At 43.8% G+C, this 26333-nt stretch overlaps 1 protein-coding gene across 1 annotated transcript in view; it reads left to right on the top strand.

Annotated features, from left to right (window-relative positions):
* Positions 1-26333, top strand: part of LOC146821928 (uncharacterized) — a 477592-nt gene that overhangs the window by 130058 nt on the left and 321201 nt on the right. The window contains exon 6 of the mRNA XM_085609939.1: positions 2481-2661. Within this exon, the coding sequence (XP_085466065.1) occupies positions 2481-2661 (181 nt within the window). The remainder of the gene's footprint in view (positions 1-2480; positions 2662-26333) is intronic.

The raw sequence follows: 26333 nt of genomic DNA, 5'->3' as shown, positions 1-26333 counted from the left end.
AGAAAACGACTTTGGGACTATTTCCTTGCTAGGACATGCAAAGTGGAAGTACACACTACTTTTTAAATACCATGCACCTTGTCCTATGATCTTTTGGGGCCTACCTTAAAGTGTCTTCTCAGTATTAAAAAAGGATGTATTAGGCCTAGCAAAAGGTTTATTTTGCCAGTTGCAGTTTAAAACTGGACTACAGGCTGCAGTGTAAGGCCTGAGGCATGTTTTACAGTGCTATTTTGGTGGCAAAATGGGTGCTGCAGACCACTAGATGCATTTAATTTATATGCCCGGGTTTCACACTAAAGGGATGTAATTTACTACTGCCACAACCATATTGGAGGAAGGTGTTGAACACTGAAGGGGGACATTTACTTGGCCCACTCCAACCCAACCCTACTAGGGGAAGGTGTTGGACACTAAAGGGGTAACATTTACTATTCCCACTACAGTTGAAACCAATTTGGGGAAGGAGTTTGACACTAAAGGGGTGACATTTACTAATTTCACTCCAATATAAGATATTTGAAAAAGATGTTGGATGCTAAAGATGTGAAATTTACAATATCCACTTCAATATAAAAAATATTTAAACAAGGTAATACAAAATAAATAATTACAAAACACAATTAATACTCAAATACTCACACACATTTGTTTTATTAAAACATTATTTAATCTAAAAACAAAGTTGCCCAAACTACAAATCTATATATACAAACTGCCATATTAAAATTTAAAGAAATATTTTATTTATATACATAATTAAAATATTTATGAAATCATTTTTCAACCTTTTCAAAACTATAAACCACAAAATAAGTAACTATAATTTCCAAATTAACAATCATAAAATCACAATATATTTTATAAATGTTACATTTTTATAAATGTAAAACATGTATTTAACATTTTAGAACAATTATTAACAAAGATCTACAAGTTTGAATTCCAATTACAAAAATTATAATTTTTTATATAAAAGCATGTCTAATATTATTTGTTTCAATTTTTTTCTTAATTAAAATAATATGTTTGCTAAATATTAAAAAACATTTAAAAAAAAATCTAATTTATATATTGCATACGTTCAAAATGATTAAACTAGTTTTTATTTTAAAATATAAATATTTTAATAATTCCCCCACCCTTATCCCCTAAAACACAAACATCTTGCTGCAAACAAATGTAACATTATATATATATATATACATATATGAATACAACTATATATACAAATTTCAACAATTTCATAGCTTAAAATTTAGCTTACAAAAAGCACTAATCTAAAAAAATACAAGAAAAAATACAATACACTACATAATATTTGGCATAAACAATATTACGGTCAAAGATATTTTGTACATTGATATTTTTACAACAATTTCAAAAACAACACTAAAAACTACATTTTTACTTTCGATATTCCTGTTGACTATATTTTTGATGTCCCAATAATCTTGACACAATGTTTTTGTATCAAAATATTTTTATTCCAATATCCTGTCCGAGCACCAACCTAACATTAAGTCATGGTTGTTTACATTTCTGCACTAGGAAACTGCACTCAAGGGTGTAAAGACGGTGGATGAAGGCATGATTTGGCGTGAGAGTTGGTGAACAGCCACACACCTGAGAGTTTTTTTGGCATTCACAAACTCCTCCAACTCCTTCCAACCTTGGAAATGTTCAGAGATTTTCACTAGCAAAGAGAATTGAGTATATCCCCTTCCATTTTGGGAAGCCAAAAAAACCCACCTTAAACGTCATGGGGGGCAGGACAACAGGCTATCTCCATGATGAATGTTTTTTTTCCCCATATAGGATAAAAATGAAATAGAAACATGCAATTGTACAGCAGGGCTAATTTTTCCATTGTGAAAATGTATTTCATTTGCAATACACACTGCAGAAACAGCAGCGTGTAAAACTTTTCACATGCATTGCTAGTAGGGCACATGGGGAACATTAAATGCAGCTCCTAAGCATACTTCTGTCAACGTTTGGGAATTGCAAAATGGTGTAAATCTACATGGAGTACTTTTAAGAGTGCAGATTTGTTACCAAAATACAGACAGATCACAGCAATGTGCAAAAGGCAAACGGGGAATGGTGTGCAAGTGCCTAAAAGAATGTGTGATATACATAACACATGTTCAACGATAATTGTTATGGTTGTCTGCCAGTACTGCTTGGGGAATCCAGCAAAGAAAGCTTCTTGTAAATCACAGCTGTACCTCCTAACCAGTTTATCCTGTTCCTGAGCTCACACCGTGGTAATTAAAAGCGTTTTGGATTCTGATAATTGCCACCCTCGAGGCAGAATTTGGATGGGTGTAGGTCTGTTGCGGTTACTGAAAAGTATTTCTTCATCATGTCTCTTAAGTAGAGTTGTACACAAATATGTGCTGTAACAAAGCCCCTTTAATTCCACCTCTTTGAACTGTCAGCCTCGTCTAATAACGCTTCTCATGTCTTCTCTCCAGGCTCCAGGGCTCCTACCAGAACCTGCACTGGGGAGACCCCTCCGAGGCATTTGTGAACTTTTCTGGCGGAGTGGCTGTGTCATTCAACTTGAAGGACCCGCATGTGCACAAGTTCGATCTTTGGAAGATTGCCAGTTTTGCAAGTCAAAATGCGCTCATGGGGGCCACAGTTGGGAAGCAGGTGATTCATTATATATAACACATTATGAAAACAGTGTTGTGTTTGCATTTGTTTTAGCAAGTAAAGTGCCCAGTGGTTAGTGGGGGGTTCAGTAGAATTTAGAAATGCAAAAATAAAAGAACAAAATGAGGAAAACATAAAGACACTATGGGGCAGATTTGCAAGCCGCTTTTGCGTCACTTTTAACATGGGAATAGTGGCGCATGGGGCTTGTAAATCTGCCCCAATATCTTTAAGTGGAACTTCACTCGGGTGTTAGTTCACAACTGAATACGCGGAAGGTCGTGGTACGGCCTGGGCGGCAAATTCCGTTCCGCTCGCGGAATTTGCGGAATTTAGGTAATTTCGCGTTCCGCGGAGAACGCGGAATTGCCCAAAATTCTGCTTTCCGCGGCTTCGCGGAATTTTTGCTTGTTCGCGATCTCAAAATGCGTGTTCGCAAGATATTTCCCCCCGAGCACGCAAACAGCGGTCGTGAACAGGAAAAAAGCATCGCGAACAAGCAATTCCGCATGTTCGCGGAATTTCTGCGTGTTCGCAGAGATTTTAAACCATTTCGCGGAGATTTGCGTAACGCGACTACGCAAATTCCGCCCACCCCTTGGTACAATCCAGAGCACATTTCGAAAATATTTTCTGACTCGTAAAACTGGAATCTGGATATAGAACTGATATCTGGAAGGAGTGTATCATAGGTGTCCCTTGTAAATACCACATGGGTATTATATGCACCATTGTTATCAGACTGAAATTCGGTCACAAAACATTGAGGAGTTTGTTTATAAGCCCCTTGGGCCGCCGGGGCGTCATATTTTGAAAGAGGAAAAAGCCACGTTTGATTGTTTTTGTGCTCGAAGGTTTGCCTAACAGTATGTATTTTCAGTACATGCTGCATGGATTTCGTTTAGGGGTCTCCAGGGGTTGCAGCTGCAACCCCTGGATTGCCCCTTGTAACCCCTGGAACTCCATAGGTAGCAACATCAGTGCCAGAAACACAGGGGTAGCTCGTCCTTATGGATATCGGTTGAGGCTCCAATCTTCTTTTGTTTTAATCATCTTTTATGACACTATTACTAAATAATTTATTATTCAATACAAGTGTAATAAAAATGGGATAAGATCCCACCTGGCAGCACAGGTAAATAAAAAATGCTTTTGAAAGCATGTTGTATGCATGCATACAGGTGAGAGTGTGTTTATGTGAGAGACAGTGTGTAAGTGTGCGTCTGTGTGTATTTGTAAGCATGTGTGTGTGTGTGTGTGTGAGTGAACATAAAGGTCAAGTGGCATGTGATGTTTCTTCCGCTACCCCTGGCTTTTTGGTGAATTGACGTTCATTACTGGCTACTTACATTATGTTCTCAAATACTCAAAAAATTATTAAAAGACTTATTTGGCAATTAATAGACCACACATAGAAAAAGAAAGCGAACACATATGTATGAGTAGGTGGTCATGAGCCCTCACATCGAATGCCACTAAAAAAATGATGACAAATCCTGCTGGAGGCCAAGTCAGAGAGAAGGGTCGTGAGACAAAGGAACAACTGCGATTAAAGTAGAGTTTAGAAGGTGCAGCATTAGAAACAAGATAGTGATGCTGAAACCTGCATCTCTAGCCAGAAAAAGACAGCCAGAGAGATAGTCTTGGCAGTCAAACAGGAAAAGAATCTGGATCAGGGACACTGAGGTGACAAGATAGAGCATGAGATTGTAAAGGTCTGCAAGATAAACCAGGGTAGTTCAATATAAAGAGAGAGAGAGAGCGAAAGAGAGAGAGAAAGGTGTGCAAACGTGTCATGTGTGTAGACATGCCTGTCTGCGGTAACACACCGATTGCCCACTTACACTTGACCTTTGCCTTCTCTCTCTGTAATATCCCCAATGCCAGGAGCTTTCTCTTCCTTCTGTGGCCACTATGCACTCATGTCCTGACTATCAACACCCCTGCCTGCTGCACTTGGGATTCACCTCCCTTCCTGCACTAGACCCCAGTGCCACAGGCCGCGAAGCTGGTCAATATCTAAACACATACAGATTTAGCCCTACTTCTTCCAGTCTGTTCACCACCACAAGCGCCAGGGGCACAGCCCTGATAATTCACTGCAGACAGCTAAAGCTGTCAATGCAGGCATAAAGATGTGTCCTGCAACACATTGGTCCCGATTCACAAAGGTAAACTGAGGCGAAAGTCTAACTTTACGACTTTCGTATAAACAAAGGGCACTTATGAGTAGTAAAGTTATACTTTTGTCTCAGTTAATCTTAAGCTTTGGTCTTAAGTTAAACTGAGACCAAAAGTCTAACTTTACTACTTGTAAATGCCCCTTGTGAATACCGAAAGTCGGAAAGTTAGACTTTTGTTTTAGTTTACCTTTGTGAATTGGGCCCATTATTTTTTGGGGGGTAACGCTATAATGGAACCATTTGAAAAGAGCATCATTCTTCTTGTGTTTTATCGGATGTTGGAGAACCGATCGACATATCAGAGTTGTAGTGCCACGCGTGGACTGGGTCTGTCTGCAGCTGATGTGCAATTTGGAGTTGTTTAAAGACCTGCACGTAGTTTGGTTGAAGAAAGGTTTTAGTTATAGGGCCAATGGAAGTCTATGCTCTAAGGTCCTCCCTAAAGAGCAGGTTTTGGGTTCTTTTTGGTTTTAGTTATAGGGCCAATGGAAGTCTATGCTCTAAGGTCCTCCCTAAAGAGCAGGTTTCGGGTTCTTTTTGAAAGATGTTAGGATTTAGCTAAAGTTCAGCGTAGGATCAGATACATTCTTATGATTCCTATGTGTCAACATCTGTAAAAGGCAGTAGCTGATACCATTGTGAGTTTAAGTGACGTTATCTGTAGCTATTTATTCGCCAGTTGACAACAAGACTGAGTCAGCAGTGGCCACAACTGTCTGTCAGAATATGGATCTGTTTAATTAAAGGGATGGCGGATTCTAGCATTCTTAATGTTTTGTGTGCCGTTTTGAGATTGTATTCATTTCATAGAGGGCACAGATTTTTATAGAGTTTCTCCAAAAAACCTTTGGAACCCCCTGAACTAATTGAAAAGAGGTATTAAGATCTGCTTTTCAGTTCACTCTTGATGACTTAATTCACTAGCAATACATTTGTGGTTTCAACGTCTTTTAAAAAAATGTATCTTTCAATATCCACACTACCCATGAGGACAAGTGGGCATCCACTAGAAGGTGAGTTGCAATTGATTCTTATAAATCTTTCCATAATACCATTTTATAATTAATATATAGATTCATAGAATCTACATAGAATGTTATGCAAATGGAATGAAGAAAAGAAAAGCTGGTACTTAAACCAATGTATCAGACTTTGAGCAGAATCATAATTAACAATAAGTTGAGTAAATGTTTCTGCTATTGGTCTTTGGTCCACACCTTGCTGCAAGTGAGTGGTTCAAAGACTATCTGTCATCCTAATCCCCTCTCCAGCATTCCTAGCCCTCCACCAGATCCAGCACTAAGGAAATGAGAAGCAGAGACAAATGCCTGAGAGGGCTTTATGGCCCTGTCACCTATGACCCTTTTTGCTATAACCATGTCAAATGCCAGGCTTCAGCCTGTACCCTTTGTTTTGGCTGTGTCTGTCCTCTCTCAAGTGGCTCACCCCCACATAAATAATCAAAAACTACTCTGCTCCATTCCTGAGGCTCGCAGAGGCAGCCTTATTGCTCAGCTGGCAGATGAATTTTCAGTCCTCATCAAGACTTGATCACTTTGGGGAGGGAAGCTCAGTAGAAATGAATTAATTACTATTGGAACTTCCAGGTAGCGCAGAATATTTTATTTTTTTCTAAATTACATTTTTTAGTCTAATGATTAGAAATCTAAATGATGATTGTTGAATCACTTTTTTAGGGCATATCAACAACAACCGGCGATAATTATTGCTGAGCGCACTTAGCGCTCGGATAATTATCACCGGCTAGCGCTGATTTTTATCGCTGAGATAGCGTGCTATTAGCAACGCTTATCTCATCGGCGATAAAAATCCTAGCGCTAACTGGCTAAAGTGAGATTATCGATGGAAACCCAGCGATAATCTCACGTTAGCTAGTTGATAGGGACTCACAAACTTAGCCATGATATCCACCTTCCATAGGATATCATGGCTAAGTCAGTCCTGAAGCAGTTGTTAGGAAAGTAGCGATAACAGGTGTTATCGCTACTTTTCCTGACGCTATGCTTCATAGCATGGGGCTTGATGATAGGAGAAAAGTCGCTTAGCGACATTCGTGTCATGTCAGGTCAGGAACGCCCACTCTGCATCTCATTAGAGATGCAAAGCTGGGCGTTAGAAATACCCACGCTAAAGCAAGGTATCACGCGTTAGCGTGACCTTGCTAATATAGCGATAAAATTATCGCCGCTTTTCGGCCAAAGCGGCGATAATTTTTTATTGCCTCGTTGTAAATATGCCCCTTGGTTCTTCCTGGACAACATTATAAAAACAGATTGAATTAGCACCCAGGCATCTCTGCTTTACTTCTGCAATGAAAACAATTATTTATAGTTACTCACCGTAGGAAAATGCATTTCCTTAATAATTAACATGTCCCACTTTAGGCTGCATGGCACACTTATAGGTGTCTTGCATCAAGAGCACTTTTTGCTGACATGTGCTACTGCATTGCATAGACAGACCACAATGGTGAACCTGATGCCATCATTTCTATCTGTATACGTGGTGGTATGTACAACTACACTTTATCTCACATGTGACACTTAACTTCCATGCTACAGATGCACTTCCTGTACCAACTTACTTTACCTATACTTGAGTAAGTGCTCAGCCCAGACTGTGACATCTCCATACAAATAGGTTTTAGTAGTAGATGTAAGAGGGTCACTGAGAGTGGGTGGGGAAAGGGGCAGATTCCTCCTAAAGTAGATGGGATTATAGAGAAGTAAGAGGGGTTAGGGAGGACCAGGGAGGGGCTTGGAGAGGAACATCACTTACTCACACATGAGTAAGTCAATTGCTTTACTCTGAGGATAGAGACATGTAACTTACACTTTTGTAGTAAGTTTACACTTAGAGTTTGTGAATACCAAAAGTAGTACACTTACTCCAAAGTGTAAATTTACTCAAAAGTGTCAGTTACCTTTGTGAATCAGTCTCTAGGAGTTGATCATGCCCTTTTTCCACATTCTGAAGTATCTGTCTGAACCCTATTCCCTTAAATATTTGTTCTGTGCCATTGCTTCCCTCGGGGTGTCAAAGTCCTTTTGAACTCTCTGACTGACTTTTCTTTTTTGAGCTCTATTCTAGAATTAAGGAGAGTCAAGTCAAGAGCTATGTCCCATTCTCATTCCCCATTCACAAACCTTTTGTTATACCAAATGAAACCCCAAAATACCCTAACATAAGTCTGAATGTTGCAAAGCTGCCGTGCAATAATGGTCTTGATCTTTAGCTAGAGAGGATACATGTGTCACCTCTCAACCTGGTTGCCAAGGCACACCACAGAGCCCAATTAGATATTCAGGTTTGCATACTTCAGGGCTAAAAGTATAAATCTGAGGTGTGTAAGCTGATCTTCACAACTGGCGCTATACACATATAGACTGTAGTGTCATCCAGGTAGGTACCACTAAAGTTTTCTTGCACAAATAATACGTAGATGGGCATCTGGAATGTGGTAAAGGAAGTCTTAAATCCAATGTGAAATAATCAGAAAATGCTGGCCTCTCCTGTGTGATAGCTTTGCACCACTAGATTATATTATAATACCAGCTCAATGCGATATGTTAGCACCAACTCGTTTCTGACAGCCTGAGACCATCCTGTTGGCCGAATATAGCGACACCATGAGAGGTGAAGGTGGCTATTGGGAGTAAAACGTTGTCATATCAATAGAGATTGTAAAACTGTTTAGAAGTTTGTTTCCAGGATATAAGACATTATTTCTCTAAGATACTTGAGTTGAAACTGCCTACCTTTACCTAGGGTATTAATGTTGGAGTGAAAGTTCAAATTTCCATCCAGCATAAAGCCAAAGAAGCTACACAATAAATAATGAGGGAGTCTGCATGAAGCAGGGTATGTGAGTGTAGCCCGGACTGTACAAACATGATGCACTAACCAAGATCAATCAGTAATCTATGACTTTAAGTGGTGGTGGGACTGAACAGCTTCAACAACCTAGAAGAGGAAAACGAAGTCCTCTGGGTGGGATATTTTCGTATATATTTTAGGTATCATTAGCATAGAAATAAAGAGTGCTAAGGTTCTATACAGTTCCATACAGTTCTAAAATATAAGAGAGAGGGTAGAGTCTAGGGGGAACTCCTTATTGAAAAGGAGCAGCGTATCAGAAAGAGACAGATATTTTAATTTGTAATGTTTTATAATATAAGGATGAGAAGAACTATCTGAGGACACATTTTTTTATTCACATCATGTAAACAAAGAATGTTTTGGAAGGAGACATGATTTGGTGTGCCAAATATCACTGGCAGGTGAAAATACATAAATCACTTTTGTGCAGAAAGCTGAATGTGTCATTAATCATTTGTAGTGCTGCTACTATTGTACCACAGTCAGCCTGAGGCCAGAACGGACGTCATCTACAAGGTAATTATCTGCTATACATTTTTTGAGCCACCACCCAGTTTCCAAGACCTTTACCAGGAAGGGTATGTTTGTCATACAACAGAACAACAGAAAAACCAATGACCCTGCACCTGATTTGACATACTTTAAACCAACTAGACTATTTTATTGAGTTTATTGAGAGAGTCCTGAATGAAGGTAAAAGGGCGTGGCTAAGCATGGAGAAAAATGGCTGTGCTTTATGCCAGTTATGGGCAACTCCTGACTAAACAGAGCTGGGAAACTGAAGAGGGAGGGAGGCCTGAGTGCAGACAGTGGTTCTATGCATTCTTGGGGACTTAAACTGCACATCTGCCTCTGTCTTTGTGATGCGGCCTGGTGCTGGAGCCCTAGCTTCCGTCAAGGATAGGGGCAGAAGTAGAATCTAAAAGGTTGCCCCCCCCTCATGTGACTGAAGGAAAACGCGGGCTAGACATGTCCCACTTACCATGGATCAATAAACATTCATAACATGGATGTAAAACCCAAATCCAGAAGAGTTATTTATTCAATTTATGAATTATTTGTAAACAGTCACAAAATCTTTTTTTGGTAGCAAAATCTGACCTTTTCAACAAATAGCAGATATCTGAAAGATTGGTGCATAACTTTAGGCGAATAATTATCCATGATAGTGAAAGCATTGAAAGAAACATGCCACCCACTTGCTATGGTACCGGTATATACACTTTTTTTTCATCACAAAAAATGTTTGGATTCTCCAATCAAAGAAACAGATTACCTCATTGTAAATTAAGCAGGACATTCATCACAAAAGTGTTCTGAGTAAGTAAGTAAGTGTTCCGAGGATCACAGGGGACCTCACATGCAAATATAGAAGTTAAGTTGTGCCAGTTCCAAAGTGAGAGGCCCCTGGAGATGACACCTATGTTCCTTATTTTGGGTTGTGTGATCTTTACAGTCAACTGGGGTCATTTTTTTTATGTAAAAGCCCTTTAGTTCTTGTGCATTCTCCGGGGTTTCATCAACGTGTTGTGAACTAACCCAAATCTTTATAAGGACATTATTGGATCCCCACCCTCCACACATTTGGGATGAGCATAATCGTTTTATTAACCCATGGGAATCAGGTGCCAGAGCAAGATTCAAGACAGCGGATGCCAATACAGTGGTATTGATGTGTCATGCTCGTATTCATGCATTGGATCTGGTTACCCACCACCATGAGGAATCAGCAACAGCTCAATGACTGCAGATGAGGTGAAGGCCCCATGGTGAAAGCTAGTGGATAAAGGAGAGTCAGCAACAGCAAGGTTGTGTCGTGGACCGGCTGGTGGGGAGGCATTGAAGAGATGCTGTTGCAATCATCAAAGCGATACCATAGGGGATGATGGACGGAGCGTTTGAGCAAATCAAACACTCACCCCCAGTCAACTGATCTGGGTTTAATCCATCATCATTCTTTAGCTCACTCTACCACCCCAGTTCAGACATGGCCATATGCAAATCAGTCTGACCCTGTGCCTCATGGGAACAGTCCAGCCCGAACTGCCAAGCCATGTCTTCCCTGGACCGGAAACAAGCATCCTGGGACCGGTTTCCGGTTCATACCCCTCATCAGCCAGGCTATCTTGAATCCAGTGGCAAAGTGAGCAAGGGACCCACGTCTGGGCATATCCTGCCAACTTAGGGCGAACAAAGTGATACCAAAGGGAATGATGAACGGAGCGTTTGAGCAAATCAAACACTCACCCCCAGTCAACTGATCTGGGTTTAATCCATCATCATTCTTTAGCTCACTCCACCACCCCGGTTCAGACATGGCCATATGCAAATCAGTCTGACCCTGTGCCTCATGGGAACCGTCCAGCCCGAACTGCCAAGCCATGTCTTCCCTAGACCGGAAACAAGCATACATCTTTGAGCAACTCAAACACTCACCCCCAGTCAACTGATCTGGGTTGAATCCATCATCATTCTTTAGCTCACTGCAATCATCAAAGTTGAAGACCTCTGAATGATGTGAGGGGCTGGCTGATAAAGGTCTTGGAGGCAACCACAATCAGCCAGTTGGGTGGCTTTCATGGGACCACTTGGATGAGTCATAGATGTCTAGTGTGCCAGACAACAAATGAAGGCACAGTTTTCTTACGACTCAGGGACGGTAATCAATAGGTGCAGGGACTCTGAATTCCTAGATCTGGGGATATCTGTTCATGCCAGAGAAGATAGAAGAAAGGAGGTCTATAAATGAATACCTCAGATTTACAAGGCACTGTCACTGTGAAAAAAAAGCGGAAGACATCAATCAGTATTTTTAGAAAATAAGGGTGGATGCATTTAAGACAGTATTTAGAGGGCAGACTATTGTTATAGATTCAGTAAAATGTAGAGTGAGAACACAAATTATTGAGACAGTAGAGTCAGAAATTATGTAGCTGCAGGGACTGCAGGTGACAGTGCGAATGGGGCAGTGACAGCGAGTCAAGAAGATAGGAATTTGGTGACAGATGAGGCCAAAGACCAATTCCCAAACTGTCAGTGTGATATTTATGATGCTAACCATGAAGGTGGGAATTCTCTGATTTAGTTGAGCAAAAAGGAGATTGAAGACATATGGATTTCTGGGGCAAGGGATTGTATTGGAAAAGTGCTCACTAAGAGTCACAAGACGGTAGAGTTATTTGCTGATTGTTAACAAGACATTTATGAAGCTAGATGTACTCAGACACAAAAAGAGGTCTGCAACTCTAGGAGATCTCTCAATTCAGAGACTCAGTTCATCAGATAGAGAGTTCAGTCAGTCAGTCAAAAAAGTCTTTATTATGATTATTCATCTTAAAAGACATAAATATACAAATAAAAGCAGTATAAAGTACCACACCGTAAATTGGATATCACAAAATATATAATTAGTACACAACTTCAGTTCATTTAAAAGATTTAAAATGTCCATATAATCCATCTAAAAGGATAAAAATTGAAAGGTTACTGCAGTCCTCCATTCCTTTCGCGAATAGCCCAAGACCAGCTTAAGAATTTGGCTACCCCTACAATAATTGTTTCATTGTCACCAATTTTTAGAGGCCTATTAGCAGTCATAGCGGAGGTTGTACCGAGAGTTCTACTCAACGGTTTAAGCCATGTACTCCTAGGTAAATGGTAGGCTGGACAAACATAGAGAAAGTGGCTTACATTTTCGATATGGTCAGGGCAAAAAGGACACCTGTCTCCCATGCCAGTTTTCCATTTGCTGGTGAATTTCCTGAGTGGGAGCGTTTCTACCCTAAACTGATGATACAGCCTACGATCTCTAGGTTTGGTAAATAAATCCCAGTAGGTTTCGAGAGATGGTTCGTCTTTTAAATCCCAAAAAACTCTAGTCAATGGGGAGCCTACCAATGTGGAGTGTCTCCTATATTTTACTAAGCTCCAGTATGCTGCTCTTAGGTCTGTTTTTGTTGGTACGACAACCGTTTCCGGGGACATCCAGAAATCCCTCATTCCCATATCAATGAGAAGGCTTTTGATAGTTTTTAGCCATAAGATCTTATTTTGGTGGTCCAACCCCCTTACTTCAAGTAAGGCCTTTGAGAAGTCATGTAATTTAGGGGTGGACCACAACCTTCTCCAAAAGAGCAGCATTCTAAGCTTTGCAATATCCTCAATGGGGTTACAACCAAGGTCAAACAGTAGAGGGATTCGTGGGGTCGATCGTGGGAGGCCCACAATTGATCTTAAAAATTTATTTTGGGCCTGAGCTAGATCGGACAGATTACTACAGCCCCAGATTTCAGCACCATATAGGATAGCGGGGACTATTTTCAGGGAATACAGCTTAATTGCTGGAGCCAATGGTTTGGTTAAAGAGAGCCTATGTTCCCTTAATAGGGCTCCTGCTAGCTGTGAATGTTTCCAGGCTAAAAGCTTCACCTGAGGGGTCCAACTCAACTTTTCGCCAAGGGTAATACCTAAATAAGTAAAAACCTTGGCCTGCTCCAAAGGCTTCCCACCCATAAAAACTTTAGCCGAAACGTCACCTGCCCCATGGAGTACCATAAATTTTGTTTTCTCCACATTTACCTCTAGCTCGTGTTCGCTGCAAAAGGCCTCAAAGCGGGATAAGGCCCGCTGCAGACCCTGCCGTGTTTTAGATAGAATCAAAGTATCATCAGCGAACATGAGCAGGGGCACCCTTTGGCCAGCCCGCTTTGGTGCATCAGTGGGGTAATGATCAAAGTACTGTACAACCCCGTTTATGAACAGTGAAAAACAATGTTGGGGCCAGGACACACCCCTGGCGGACTCCTTTCTCAACCTTGAATCTTTCGGTAACCTCTCCTGGGTTCCCCCAACGAACCGGGGCATAATTGGAGCTGTGAAGCTTGATCACGAAATCAACTAATTCCTTGGGCATCCCTAACCTTAATAAGACATCCCATAGTTTGGATCTGGGGAAAAGATCGAATGCGGATTTTAAGTCCACAAATGCAGCAAAAATAAGCCCCTTACCCAAAAGGACCTCCTTCCAATAAAGTAAAACAAACTTAAAAACCTGGTCCAGTGTTCCCATGTGAGCCCGAAACCCTACTTGGAGATTAGATAGTATGTTTTTTTCATTCATCCAACTTTGGATTCTACCAAGTATAACAGGGGCAGTGATTTTTTGCAGCGCATCGATAAGACTGATTGGCCTATAGTTGCCCGGTGCAGATCGATCTCCCTTTTTAAAAATCGGGATTATTTCTGCACCGGACCAGGAGTTGGGGAATGGAGTTCCCCCTGTCAGTGAGTTCATCAGATTTGTTATATATGGGACCCAAAGGTCACCATCCAGCCTGAATAAATCCGCTGGGATGCAGTCAGGACCAGGTGCTTTACCACTCGGGATGTTCTTCAGGACCACCTCAACCTCCTTGGTACTAAACCTTAAGGGGACCTCTATGGATATAGGTGGAACAAAGGACACCCGTTCTAGGCCCTGCTGGTATTGGGCTTCGAAATGAGCAACCCAGCGATGTGGGTCCACATTATTGTTTGGAACTGGCGACCTGTGTCCATTCCCCCATTTTATTAAATCCCAAAACTGGGACATATTCCTGCCTTTACAGGCTTCCAGCAGGTCCTTCCAACGTCCCTCGTCCCACTCTCTTTTGGCCTGCTTTAGGGTGGATTTATACAAAATCCGGGCCTGTTTAATCGAAGAGTGAATCCTAGATTTAATAGCAGACAGGAGGGCTTTATGTGTGGACCTACAAAGCTCATTGTACCAGGAAATAGGTTCAAATTTTCGGTCAGTCCTCATAGGCTTAGAATTAATAAAATAAGTCTTCAGCCTACTAGTGAGATCCAAATGGATCGATGTCAATTTATCACTAAGGATCTCTTGTGAACTACATTGGTTCATTTCTCCTAGTGCTCTTGTGACCAGGGCCCTAATTTCTAGCACCTTTGTCTCATCGAGTGCCACCTTGGCCCATTTGACCCGCCTAAAGTCATTACCCAAAATTATCAGGGCACCACAACTTGCTGTGTTCCCACCTGCCGTGGGGTTAAAACCTTGAATGTCCAAAGTGAGGACCAGAGGGTTGTGGTCGCTTTCGATGCGAGTTTGTACGACCATGTCTAGCACAGTGTGCCAGATCTCCAGATTAACTAGAATATGGTCGATCCTGCTTTTGGTGCGACCGTTGTCAAAGGTCGCTGCACCCAAGGCGTCGGATTTGGTCCTGCCATTTGCTGCTCTAAGGCCCCATTCCAAACACAAACCTTTTACCTGGAGCGCTACCTCAGTCCATTTCTTTATGGGTTGTAAATTCAACTGGGGCACGCCCCAGAAGGCGTCCTCCTCCTCACTTAATCTGCCATCGTCGCTATCCAGGGGTTCAAAGCATGTATGAAAATCCCCCATAATAATCAGGTTGTTGTTAAAGGGGCCTTCCGCTAAAAAGGTTTCTAGTGCTGTGATGACCTGTGAACTCTTACCACCCGCTTGGCCCCTAGCGTATATGTTGAACAGGAATAAGTTGGGGCCGTTCTGGAATATAACTTTAATTGGCAAGATATCCGGATTTTCAAGGGGAATCACATCTACGGTGACCCCCTTGGTTTGCCTGACCCAAAAGGTCAAACCCCCCACCGGTCTCCCCCTATGTCCCCTGATTGCAGGTTTTGAGAAATTTAGGTATCCGACATGGAAGATGTTTTCCACTGCCCATGTTTCTTGAAATGCCCAGATGTCAACTTCGTTGATTAATGATAACCAATCTGCAAGGCCAGCCTTAGATTCCAGCCCAGCAATATTCCAAGAGGCAATAGCCATGGATTCCCTCAGACCTGTATTAATCAGGCATCCAACGGGGATTGATGACTCAACAAGAGGGCTACCTGAGACCATTAGCGACGGAGTAGTTATCCTAATTTGAGCATCAGACTCTAGGCAATTAGGTTGATTAGCTGATGCAGGCTCTACAATGGTACTAATACCTCCTTCCACAGAATGCCCTAAACCACCCAACCTCTGTCAATAAATGTCTTCTAAAGAGGACAGGACCTCAAAGCGGTTAATAGACTCAATTCGTGGATCTGGTCTATATTCAGTCCCCCTGTAAGTTCGAATACCCCTTTGTTGCCTTGCCACATCCTGTTTATAGAAATAGCCTAGCGGTAATATACTGATAGACAACCAGTCATTAGGGGTATTAACAGCAATCTCAAGTATGTGGCGGACCAGTTCAGGTGACCTAAAGCTTAGGACCACACAATCCCCAGCTAAGGTTTTATCCGAGTGGCCAACCCAGTCTATCCGTCTGACCATTTTGAAATCCATGTACAACCTATCATCAATGCCGGTCTTTTTGTTCAAATAATGTAGGGCCTTATTTCTGAGGGACGACCAATGCTCTTGTGTATCCACTGGTAGGGGGGGAACATTTGCCAGGATAATGGTGTAGGGAGTTGCTTGGGGGGGCAGATGAAGGAAGGGGTGCTTAGGATAATCACCTAAATTAGTGTTGGGAACCTGCCCTCGGGGGTTCTTAAGAGTCAAGAGTGTTTGATTCGAAGGTACCTCTACGTTAGATCTTACTATTGGCACGATGGTCCTTACTTTCCCCTCTTTCCTTGCCACATCCCCCACTTTATTTGAACGTGTCATGACCCCAGTCTGTTCACTACAGATGTCGTCTACCATCACCGAAGAAGCCCCTACTGTAACTTGCATGGGGGGCTGTAACATGGACTCTGCAGTTACTCGATCGAATGCCTCCTCTATCTTAGCTAACCTTTGAACAACCAAATCCAGACATTTGTAGAACGGCTCAAGAATGATTGCTAGATTTTCCTCCCATAGCTTAGTAAAATCCCTTTTGGTCAAAGAGCAGCTTATAACAGGAGGATCGCTAGGGTGCGTGTCATAGGTTGGAGTGTTAGAACCACCACAAACAGGAGCCTCTGTCGAAACTTTGGCAGCAGTAGGTTTGGTTTTAGTTTTGGTAGTACTACGACCCTTCTTTAATTTGTTCTGTGGATCCTTACCGTTTTTTCCCACCGCTTTCATCCCCCTGGTCTTAACCCTAACGGGACTGACCTGAAAACTCTGAGTAACAGAGGTGGAGGGTTGCTCAGATGAGGTGGAAACTGGGCTATGAGTAGGGGGCCGGGGCTGTTCGGTGGAATCGATTACTCTGGGTGATGGACTAGGAACATATAGGGGAGCAGCAGGTATAAGCCCCCCCCCCCCTAGCAACCTAGGGTCCAGAGAGAGTCTCCGCTCAGTTGCCTCGATTTCATGGACCAGCAGGGATTCAGCTCGTACTAAAAACGCATCCAAGGTGCCCACCACCTTGTCCCCAGTTTTCCATCTTGACATTTTTGGGTATAATGCAAAAATACAGCCAGCGAGCTTAGCTACCACTCAAGGATCGTGGCCACTCACCAGCCTGATGACAATCACCACAAACTGTACAGCAAGTGGCCCAACCCAGCCTCTTTCAGCCTCTGACGGCCGTAGACGGCCCGCCCTTTGTCCGGGCTTCGTCCGGCACGTCCCGCGCACGTCCCGCGCAGCGGGTGCCAACTGAGTCTTAAAGGGGCGTCAACCAATTGAGAGGTAGTTGGGGAGGAGCACAGCTGCTAAACCCCACGGGCTCCTGGTAGCTGGAGTCCCGTGCGGTGCCCTTCTTCTAAGCAGCGTCAGCTCCAAACGCGGCAACACCAACAATCGCAGCCCCTCCTGGGACAGCGGTAAGGCAGCAAGCAAAGGGCAACCAGGAACGAAGCGGGACCCGCGCCAGCGGGTTCCGCGAGGTTTTTAAGAGTGTTTGTGCCGGTGGGCGGGGAGGAGCACAGCTGCTAAACCCCATGGGCTCCTGGTAGCTGGAGTCCCGTGCGGCGCCCTTCTTCCCAGCAGCGTCAGCTCCAAACGCGGCAACACCAACAATCGCAGCCCCTACTGGGACAGCGGTAAGGCAGCAAGCAAAGGACAACCGGGAACGAAGCGGGACCCGCGCCAGCGGGTTCCGCGAGGTTTTTAAGAGCGTTTGTGCCGGTGGGCGGGAAGGAGCACAGCTGCTAAACCCCACGGGCTCCTGGTAGCTGGAGTCCCGTGCGGCGCCCTTCTTCCCAGCAGCGTCAGCTCCAAACGTGGCAACACCAACAATCACAGCCCCTCCTGGGACAGCGGTAAGGCAGCAAGCAAAGGGCAACCAGGAACGAAGCGGGACCCGCGCCAGCGGGTTCCGCGAGGTTTTTAAGAGCTTTTGTGCCGTTGGGCGGGGAGGAGCACAGCTGCTAAACCCCACGGGCTCCTGGTAGCTGGAGTCCCGTGCGGCGCCCTTCTTCCCAGCAACGTCAGCTCCAAACGCGGCAACACCAACAATCGCAGCCCCTCCTGGGACAGCGGTAAGGCAGCAAGCAAAGGGCAACCAGGAACGAAGCACAATGATAGAGAGTTGCTAGAAGGGGATGTCACTGAGAATAAAAAGAGGGTGGCATCTTTGACTTTCAGTCTGAGACGTTTCCAGGGTCCAGATGGTTTCCTGGCTGAAGTTGAATTATTTCACATCTTACAAAGGTCCTCCAAGAAATGCTTTATGTTTATGACATATAGAGCATGTGTCTGCCCAACTAGGGCATCATAGTGCTGAGCAAACCTGCTAAATTTCATAGCTGACCTGACGTTGAATCAGAAACGCCATTTTATGAACTGTTTCTTAAGCTTGCTTGTTCAGGCTTAAACACAGTCTGAGAGGCATGGAGTTTCAGAGTTAAGCTGGCAGGAGCCTGAACAAAAGTCCTCTCGCTAAAGATTTTCAGATCCTGGGCATGTATGAGCCTTAGCCTGACACTTCTAGAAGTCGTTGATGGAGAGTAATGCTGTATCAACTGACTGAAAAAAGCAGGACCTGTATTGTGGAATATGCGGGACACAAAACAGATGTTTGAATTTTATACATTGTTCCACTGCCAGCCAGAATCAAATCAGGTGTTTGTTAAGCGTGACTACTCACCCGTAAGGGTCTCAAGGCGCTGGGGGTGTGGGGGTCTTCGCAGGTTCCAGTCCATCAAGGAGGGGGTCTGTCGAAGAGCCAGGGTTTGAGGTTTCTTGCGAAGATGGGGAGCGATGTTATCTGTCTGAGGTGGAGCGGAAGGTCGTTCCAGGCTTTGGCCGCGAGGAAGAAGAATGAGCGGCCTCCCGATCTGGTCTTTCTGGTGCGGGGGACCACTGCGTTGGAGAGCTGGGCTGATTGTAGGGTCCTTTGGGGTGCGTGGAATTTGAGTTGGCTGTTCAGGTATGCTGGTCCGGTGTCGTGGAGGGACTTGTGAGCGTGGGTTAGCATCTTGAAGCTGATCCGGTGTCGTGGAGGGCATTGTGAGCGTGGGTTAGCATCTTGAAGCTGACTCTAGCTTCGATGGGGAGCCAGTGGAGTGTTCGCTGGTGCTGGGAGATGTGGCAGTGTCTTGGCAGGTTGAGGACCAGTCTTGCAGCGGCGTTATGGATGTTCTGTAGCTTGCGGGTGAGGTTTTTGTTTATTCCGGCATAGAGTGCATTGCCGTAGTCGAGCCTGCTGGTGTCCAGGGCGTGAGTGACGGTCTTTCTGTGTTCGAGGGGATCCATTTGAAGGTCTTACGTAGGAGGCAGAGTGTTTGGAAGCAGGAGGACGAGACGGAGTTGATCTAGCGGTCCATTTTGATCTCTGAGTCCAGGATGGATCCCAGGCCCAGGTTGCGTGCATGGTCCGTGGGGGTAGGCGGGCTTCCGAGGGCGGGGGGCCACCAGGTGTCATTCCAGGCGTCTGGGTTTGGGCCCATGATGAGTACTTCCGTTTTGTTGGTGTTTAGTTGTAGGCAGCTGTTATTCATCCATTTGGCGATGGCTTCCATGCCTTCTCGGAAGTTGTGTCTGGCGGTGTTGGGTTCGTTGGATAGGGAGAGGATGAGTTGGGTGTCGTCTGTGTATGACACAATGTTGAGTCCGTAGGTTCTGACGATGGGGGCGAGTCTCTTAAATGAGAAGAGACTGGTTGATGTGTAGAAAAACACAATAACAGGCAGGCAGCCACATTCTGGACTGTGTGTAGTCTATTCTGCAAAGTCTGTACCAGGTTAGGATATAACACATTTCTATAGTACTGGTAGAAGTGATAATGGTGAAGATCATGTTTTTATGAGTATGGCAGGTCATACATCACTTTTCAGACTTCTAAGGAGGCAGAAGCAGGATGCTGATAGTTTCCTGACTAGATGATCCATCATCAGATTCTCATCAAATCAAACTCGTCAGTTTTGTATTCTTAGTTTTGGGACAAGAAGCTAACCTCAAGTATCAAGCCATCAGTCTGGAGTACAAAGATGGAGCTCGTTCCCTTCAATCATCACATCCATCTTCCCGCCATTCAGCTTTAAATAGTTGTGGCTCATCCAGTTGGCATGTCCAGCACCCTTGTTGCTGGAAGGAGTGATGATTGGAGATGTTTGATCCTGATAGCTCTTGAACGTTGAGTCTAAGATCCTTACAAAAGTATTGGTCAAATGATTGCTTAGATGAATGGAAGCACTGGTTGCTCCAGATTGGTCTGTATTCATGCCCAACAGTTGCACTTGCCTGAATTTGAAACAGCTGCACAACTATCTGGATCTGTCCAAATGGGTGATGGAATCAATAGCAATTCTATTACTAGTGAAAAAGGGTATGACACTGTGGCAGGGCCCTAGGATGCTTGTGTGGATGCTCTGACCATTTGGCTGTGGTACTGTTGTATCTCTTTTCACTATGATGGGGTATTAAGTAAGGCTGTCTTCTGTGGAGAGAACCACTGACATACACATAGAAGCTTTGTCAAGTGGTGTCCAAACTGGAAAATAGAGTGTCAGACTAAGCTTCTGGTGTCCTGTTGCAAACTACAGATGACACAACAGCATCCAGTAGCTCTTAAAGATCGTATGGCTGTATGGGCCAATTACAGACTTTCAAATTAATTGGGATAAATGTATACAGCACCAAAAACATTAATTCTTTTCTGGGTCAATGTTAAAAAAGGTGATACAAGGTTTTAAAAGAGTTATTTAGGGGCACTGTTGCAATGCTTCATGAAAAGGTATCTATAATATCCGTCATTTCAGCTTGGGAGGGCGCACATCCTAAAGATGACTGAACTATGTAGGTTTTGTATGAATTACAGAATGCCCACTTCTGGGTACCTAATACCTATTCTGAGAAGTGGAATCTAAATTTCATAGCTTCCAGTTGAAGGGAGGAGATCTCGGGATCTCATTGAAAACTTTGTTCATGAGAATATATAGTGGGAGAATTGTCCCCCTAATTCGTACAATTATCATCTAATGGCACATTTGGTGACTGATAATGAGTGGGCATTTGAGACACATGAGGAGACCTCACTCAAGTTGGAAAGATTTAGGCCTGACAGATTTTGATGAAGTCGAATTATTCTCTCATACCTACGGGGAGATATCTGCATGACATCTGCCATACCTGACTTCAGTGATTATAAAAGCATGGAGACTAGCATGTTCTGAAATTGGATTGAAAGGTTGGTGCAAAACAACAATCCCATTATGGGTGGGGAGTTAATTGAAAGAAGTGGTTGGTCTTTTGGAATTTAAAGCATGAGATGAATTAATTGTCTCTTAATGCATAAAAGATTTTTAAGGTGGTGTCCAGACTGGGAAGATTGAGTGTCAGCCTGTCCTGTTGCATACTATAGAGGAGACAATGCCATCCAGTAGCTCTTTAAGACCGCATGAATATGTGGATAATTTGCGAACTTTTAAATTAATTCAGATAAATCCACACTGCACAGCAGAAAGTAATACCTTTCTGGCCCAATAGGTGAATTGAAATAGCTAGGTTTATATATTTAAAAAATAATAACAAAAATTATAAGCATATTCTGATATTTGGTAAGTGATTATGTGGCTCTGAGAAAATCCCTAGTTTCATTGAATTCTTTTGAGTACCATTGGGAAGATTGCTCAGTCGTTTGCGTTTTCATTTTTGAAGGGCCTATCCATCCAAGGTTTTCACCAAGGCCTCAACATAATATTCCAAGAGGAAGGTAACCTATAGCAAGAGACTTTTAATATTGTAGTTTGCGAGCGAATTTTAAAATCTTTTTCTTTGAAGTTGGTTAAGGTTTTAGAGGAAATAAGGACAAAACCGGATCAGGCAGTGATCTATACAAAGTATTCCCTACTTTACAATTAACAAATCTAATATTGAATCACTCACATGTCTGGGTTTTGAACAGAGTTGAATGTAATTTGAAATCCCCAAGAAGGATATAATTAGAGATGTTAAGCGTTATTTTTTCTGTAATGAGTTTTGTAACCACAAGGTTATCTCCAGGGGGATAGTAAATGTTGTGGGATGTAGTGTGAGCCAGGCCCAAGGTGTTTTGTTCAACCAAAAATAAGGCAAAGAAAGTTTTCAATTTTAGGACTCTTGCATTGCTGTAAGATTCAGTATATCGAAAGGCCCTTGTAAGAAATAGGTAATTAGATGAAAACACAACACTAGAAAAATCCCACACCAATTTAGACAAATAGGGGGGAACATTTTAAGAAATAAAATGACACAAATACAAATTAAATCCAATCAGTAGAACTGGAGTTATGAATTTTTGAAGATTTTAGTGAAAAATAGCACCTAAAAGACCGTAGCGCGACACCGGGGCAAAGTCAAATGTTAAGGCTAACTGCAATGGAGTGTGGTTCCCATACACATGGTGGATTGGGCCTGATCTCAGATTACCTTTGGATTTTGAAGAAACTCTGACAAAATATCCAGGAGAATGTAACGTTCAGCGAGCAAGGCAGCAGGCTATGTCTAAGGAGGAGTTGTTGCCAGGGATCGCTGCAACGAGGTGTTGGTGAAGTCATTGACGATGGCGAGCGAAAACTCCAAGCAGGAAAAGCCAGATTACCAGGCCGAGGATTTCATCGTCATCAAAGGGGAGCCTGTCACCTTTAGATTTAGACAACTTTTTGGACGTTGAAAACCTCCAAATTGTAGCCAAAGAGTGCTCTAGGAGGCAGAATAATATCGCTCGGAGGTCCAGCTGAACAGGATTTGCTGCTACAGTGAAGAATGTAGCGAGAGCTAACACAGAATAGGACCGACCGGCGATGCACCTTTGCCAGATCAGCTGGCAGGTAGCTCTTGGTCTTCTTCGGTACTTCTGGACATTTTTGGTGAAAATATTTTTTAAGTCCCAACTTTTTTTTTTTTAAACTCTTTTTTATTATCAAACAATATCGACATCTTCACAAATTCACATCATCTTTGGGAGCCAGTACACCAATCAAATAGTTATACATGAGTACAAAGGTCGAATACACAGTGACAAATGCGAAATGTTTGAAGGGGGCGTGTGTTGGTCGTCCTCAGTCAATGATGCCGGTGGGGTGCAAATGTCTCCCCTGTATGTATTACAAGGACCCCAGACCCTATTCCACTTCCTGCGACATCCTCTGGCTGTGTAAACTGACTTTTCTCTGAACATACACCAATCTAGATCTTCCCTCCATTTCCCAACCTGAGGCAGCTGCTGTGCTCCCCAGTTCTGCGCGATATTCCTTTTAGCGATCATGACTGCTAACGTTGCCCACTGCTTGGTGTATGAGGTGAGGTCTGTCGGTTCCCATATATTTAGTAAACATCTCCGTGCCTCAGGCCGCAGATCAATCGCAAGGACCTCACTCAGTGCACGGTGTATGGTGGTCCAGTAGACCTGTATGTAGACCTGTATGTAGTCGCATTCCCACAGAATGTGGATAAAGGTACCTTCATTCCCACACTGGCGTCTACAGTCCCTGTTTACAGCTCTACCCATATGTACCAATCTGGGACCTGTTACGTAAACCCTACGTAGAATTTTAGGTTGCACCAATCGCAGTCGCGCCTGGATCGCTACCACCCTCGGGGAGGAAACCGCCTCTTGCCAGTCCTCTTCATCCACTTCAAGGCCATCCCTGTCCCATTTGTTTTTAAGAGCTTGGAGCGGGTCTTCCATGTTGTTAATTAACTTTTTATATATCAGTGAAATGGCTTTTTCGGGTAAATGGCCATCAAGAATTCTATCTTCTAACGGAGAGGAAGGTGGCGGGGCGGAGCCCGAGGTAAGGTGGGCATGTCTAACCTGGAGATATCTAAAGTTTTCTGAGTCCGCAAGGCTATATAGTTTCTGAAGGGAGGCGAATGGAATGACCCCATTCCGGTCCCAAAGGTCTTTGATTTGGGAGATACCGATTAGATCCCATTTATCAAATCCTTTAGTTTGACACTAATTTCCGAGTTTTTGGGAATTCCACAAGGGGGTTGCTAGTGTAAGTCTACCGTTCCACCCCAAATACTTATGTACTACGTGGCAAATACGAAGTGAGTGGGCGGTTGGACCAGTCAAATGGTATCTACCAGGTTTGGAATATAACGCCCTCCCATAGTCCCCCCCTGGGAGGAGCCATCTGTCCATGGCGTATCCAGGATCGCCAAGACCTCCGTACGTTCCATGATTAATATCAGCTAGGTGGGCTGACCAATAATATTTTTTGATATCAGGGAGGCTAATGCCTCCATCATACCAATTCAGAGTGAGTTTAGCTAATGCAATCCGGGGGTATCCGCATCACAGAAGGTCCCTCTGGAGACTCTCTATTTCCCTGAAGTATGAGGCAGGGACTGGGTCCATTGAATTTTGGAGGGCATTAAGGAAGCGGGGCAGGGACATCATTTTAAAAAGAGTTGCCCTGCCCAACAGTGAGAGAGGTAAATCTTTCCAGGCCACTATATCTTTTTTCAGCCTCCGTATAGGCGGTAGGAAATTACGGGTGAAACGGCTCACAGGGTTGAGTGAGATGAAGATGCCCAGGTACTGGAACCCGTCAGTCGCTACCCAAAGAGGGTAGCTCCTCGGAATAGCGGGGGGTGCTCCCTGTAGTGGGTAGAGGACAGACTTTGTCTAATTCACGGTGAAACCTGAATATCTCCCAAACACCGCCAGGATATCAAATAAGCCTATCAAAGAGGCCCTCGGAGAAGTCAAATACAATAGGATATCATCCGCGTATAGGGATATTTCATCCTCCCAACTTCTTGACCAGCGCATTCCACAGATCTTTCCGGATCCACGCCTCCAGGGGCTCCAGAGCCAAAGCAAACAGGAGGGGTGACAAAGGACACCCCTGTCTCGTTCCCCTACTCAATTGAAATGTCATTGAAGTGCGATTATTCACCACTACCCTGACCAATGGCTCCGAATACAATAGCTGTACCCAACTCACATATCTCGGTCCGAAGCCCATTTTAGCAAGTACTGCAAAAAGATACGCCATTTCACCATGTCAAAAGCCATGGTGGCGTCCAGCGAGACCAATACCGCCGGTTCCTCGATAGTTGCTGCTCTACCCAGGACCCCATGTAGCCTGCGCAGGTTTAAGGCAGTGTTACGATGCAGCATGAAACCAGACTGGTCCGGATGCACCAAGCTATCTATCACCTTTACTAGTCTGATCGCCAATAACTTTGCAAGGATCTTAGGTTCTACATTCAGCAAAGAAATTGGTCTATAGGAGGCACAACTGGTCTCGGGTTTCCCTTCCTTATGAATAACTACTATATTGGCAATCCGTTGATCTATGGGAAGTGCACCCTTCTTCCTACTGTCCTCAAACATCGGGCGAAGATATGGGGCTATTTTATCCGGCTGGAGCTTATAGAGCTCAATAGGTAGACCGTTAGGGCCCAAAGCTTTCCCAGAGTTAATCGCCCGTATCGCTTGGGCTACGTAGTCATTTGAAAACTCGGACTCCAGATATTCCCTGTTTTCATCTGACAATTCAGGGAGCGAGATGTCTCGAATTAATTCCTAATTCTCTTTCAATGCGTAGTTCCCTTCAGTGCTGTATATACTTTTATAATTCTCCGCAAACTGGTCGGCAATTTCCTGCGGGTCCGTGACCGGCTCAACTCCCTCCACCCGGAGCTCAGGCACAAGGCGACTAACCCATTCCTTCTTATCCAGCCATGCTATTAGTTTTCCTGCCTCGTCTCCCTGTTCATAGATTCTACTCTGCGTTTCCCTTCCCTGGGCCTTGGCCCTATCCGTTGCTATGACCCTGAATTCATCTTGTTTAAGATGTAAGAGATGTATACTCTCTGGAGTAACCTCCGTTTCCAGTTCGGACTCCAATCTCAGTACCTCGTCCTCCACCTGTACCAGTTCCCTCTTCTTTTTTCTGTCCTGCTATCAAGGACAGGGCTTGTCCCCGAACAACTCATTTATAGGCTTCCCACAGAGTCTGAGCTGACTCCACTGTGCCCTCATTTGTCAAGGAAATAATGATCTGTTTCTTGGATTAGTTTCTTTCGGATACTGGGGTCTCGGAGATACCATGAATTATGGGGGTGAGTCTACCTGCACTCCTCCGGCCTAGGACAATGTGTTTCCAGGTCGGTGAGTGGTCAGAAATACCTCTACCTAGGTGTCGTATTTCTCTGATATCAAGTGCCAATGCAGCCAGAACAAGTATATAGTCAATACGTGAGAGAGTGTGATGGGCGCTCGACAAGAAGGT

This window comes from Triturus cristatus, chromosome 6 (genome assembly GCF_964204655.1).
Source record: "Triturus cristatus chromosome 6, aTriCri1.1, whole genome shotgun sequence".
NCBI lineage: Eukaryota > Metazoa > Chordata > Amphibia > Caudata > Salamandridae > Triturus > Triturus cristatus.
Note: the sequence above shows the minus strand (reverse complement) of the source record. Positions and strands in the feature narration are given on the sequence as shown.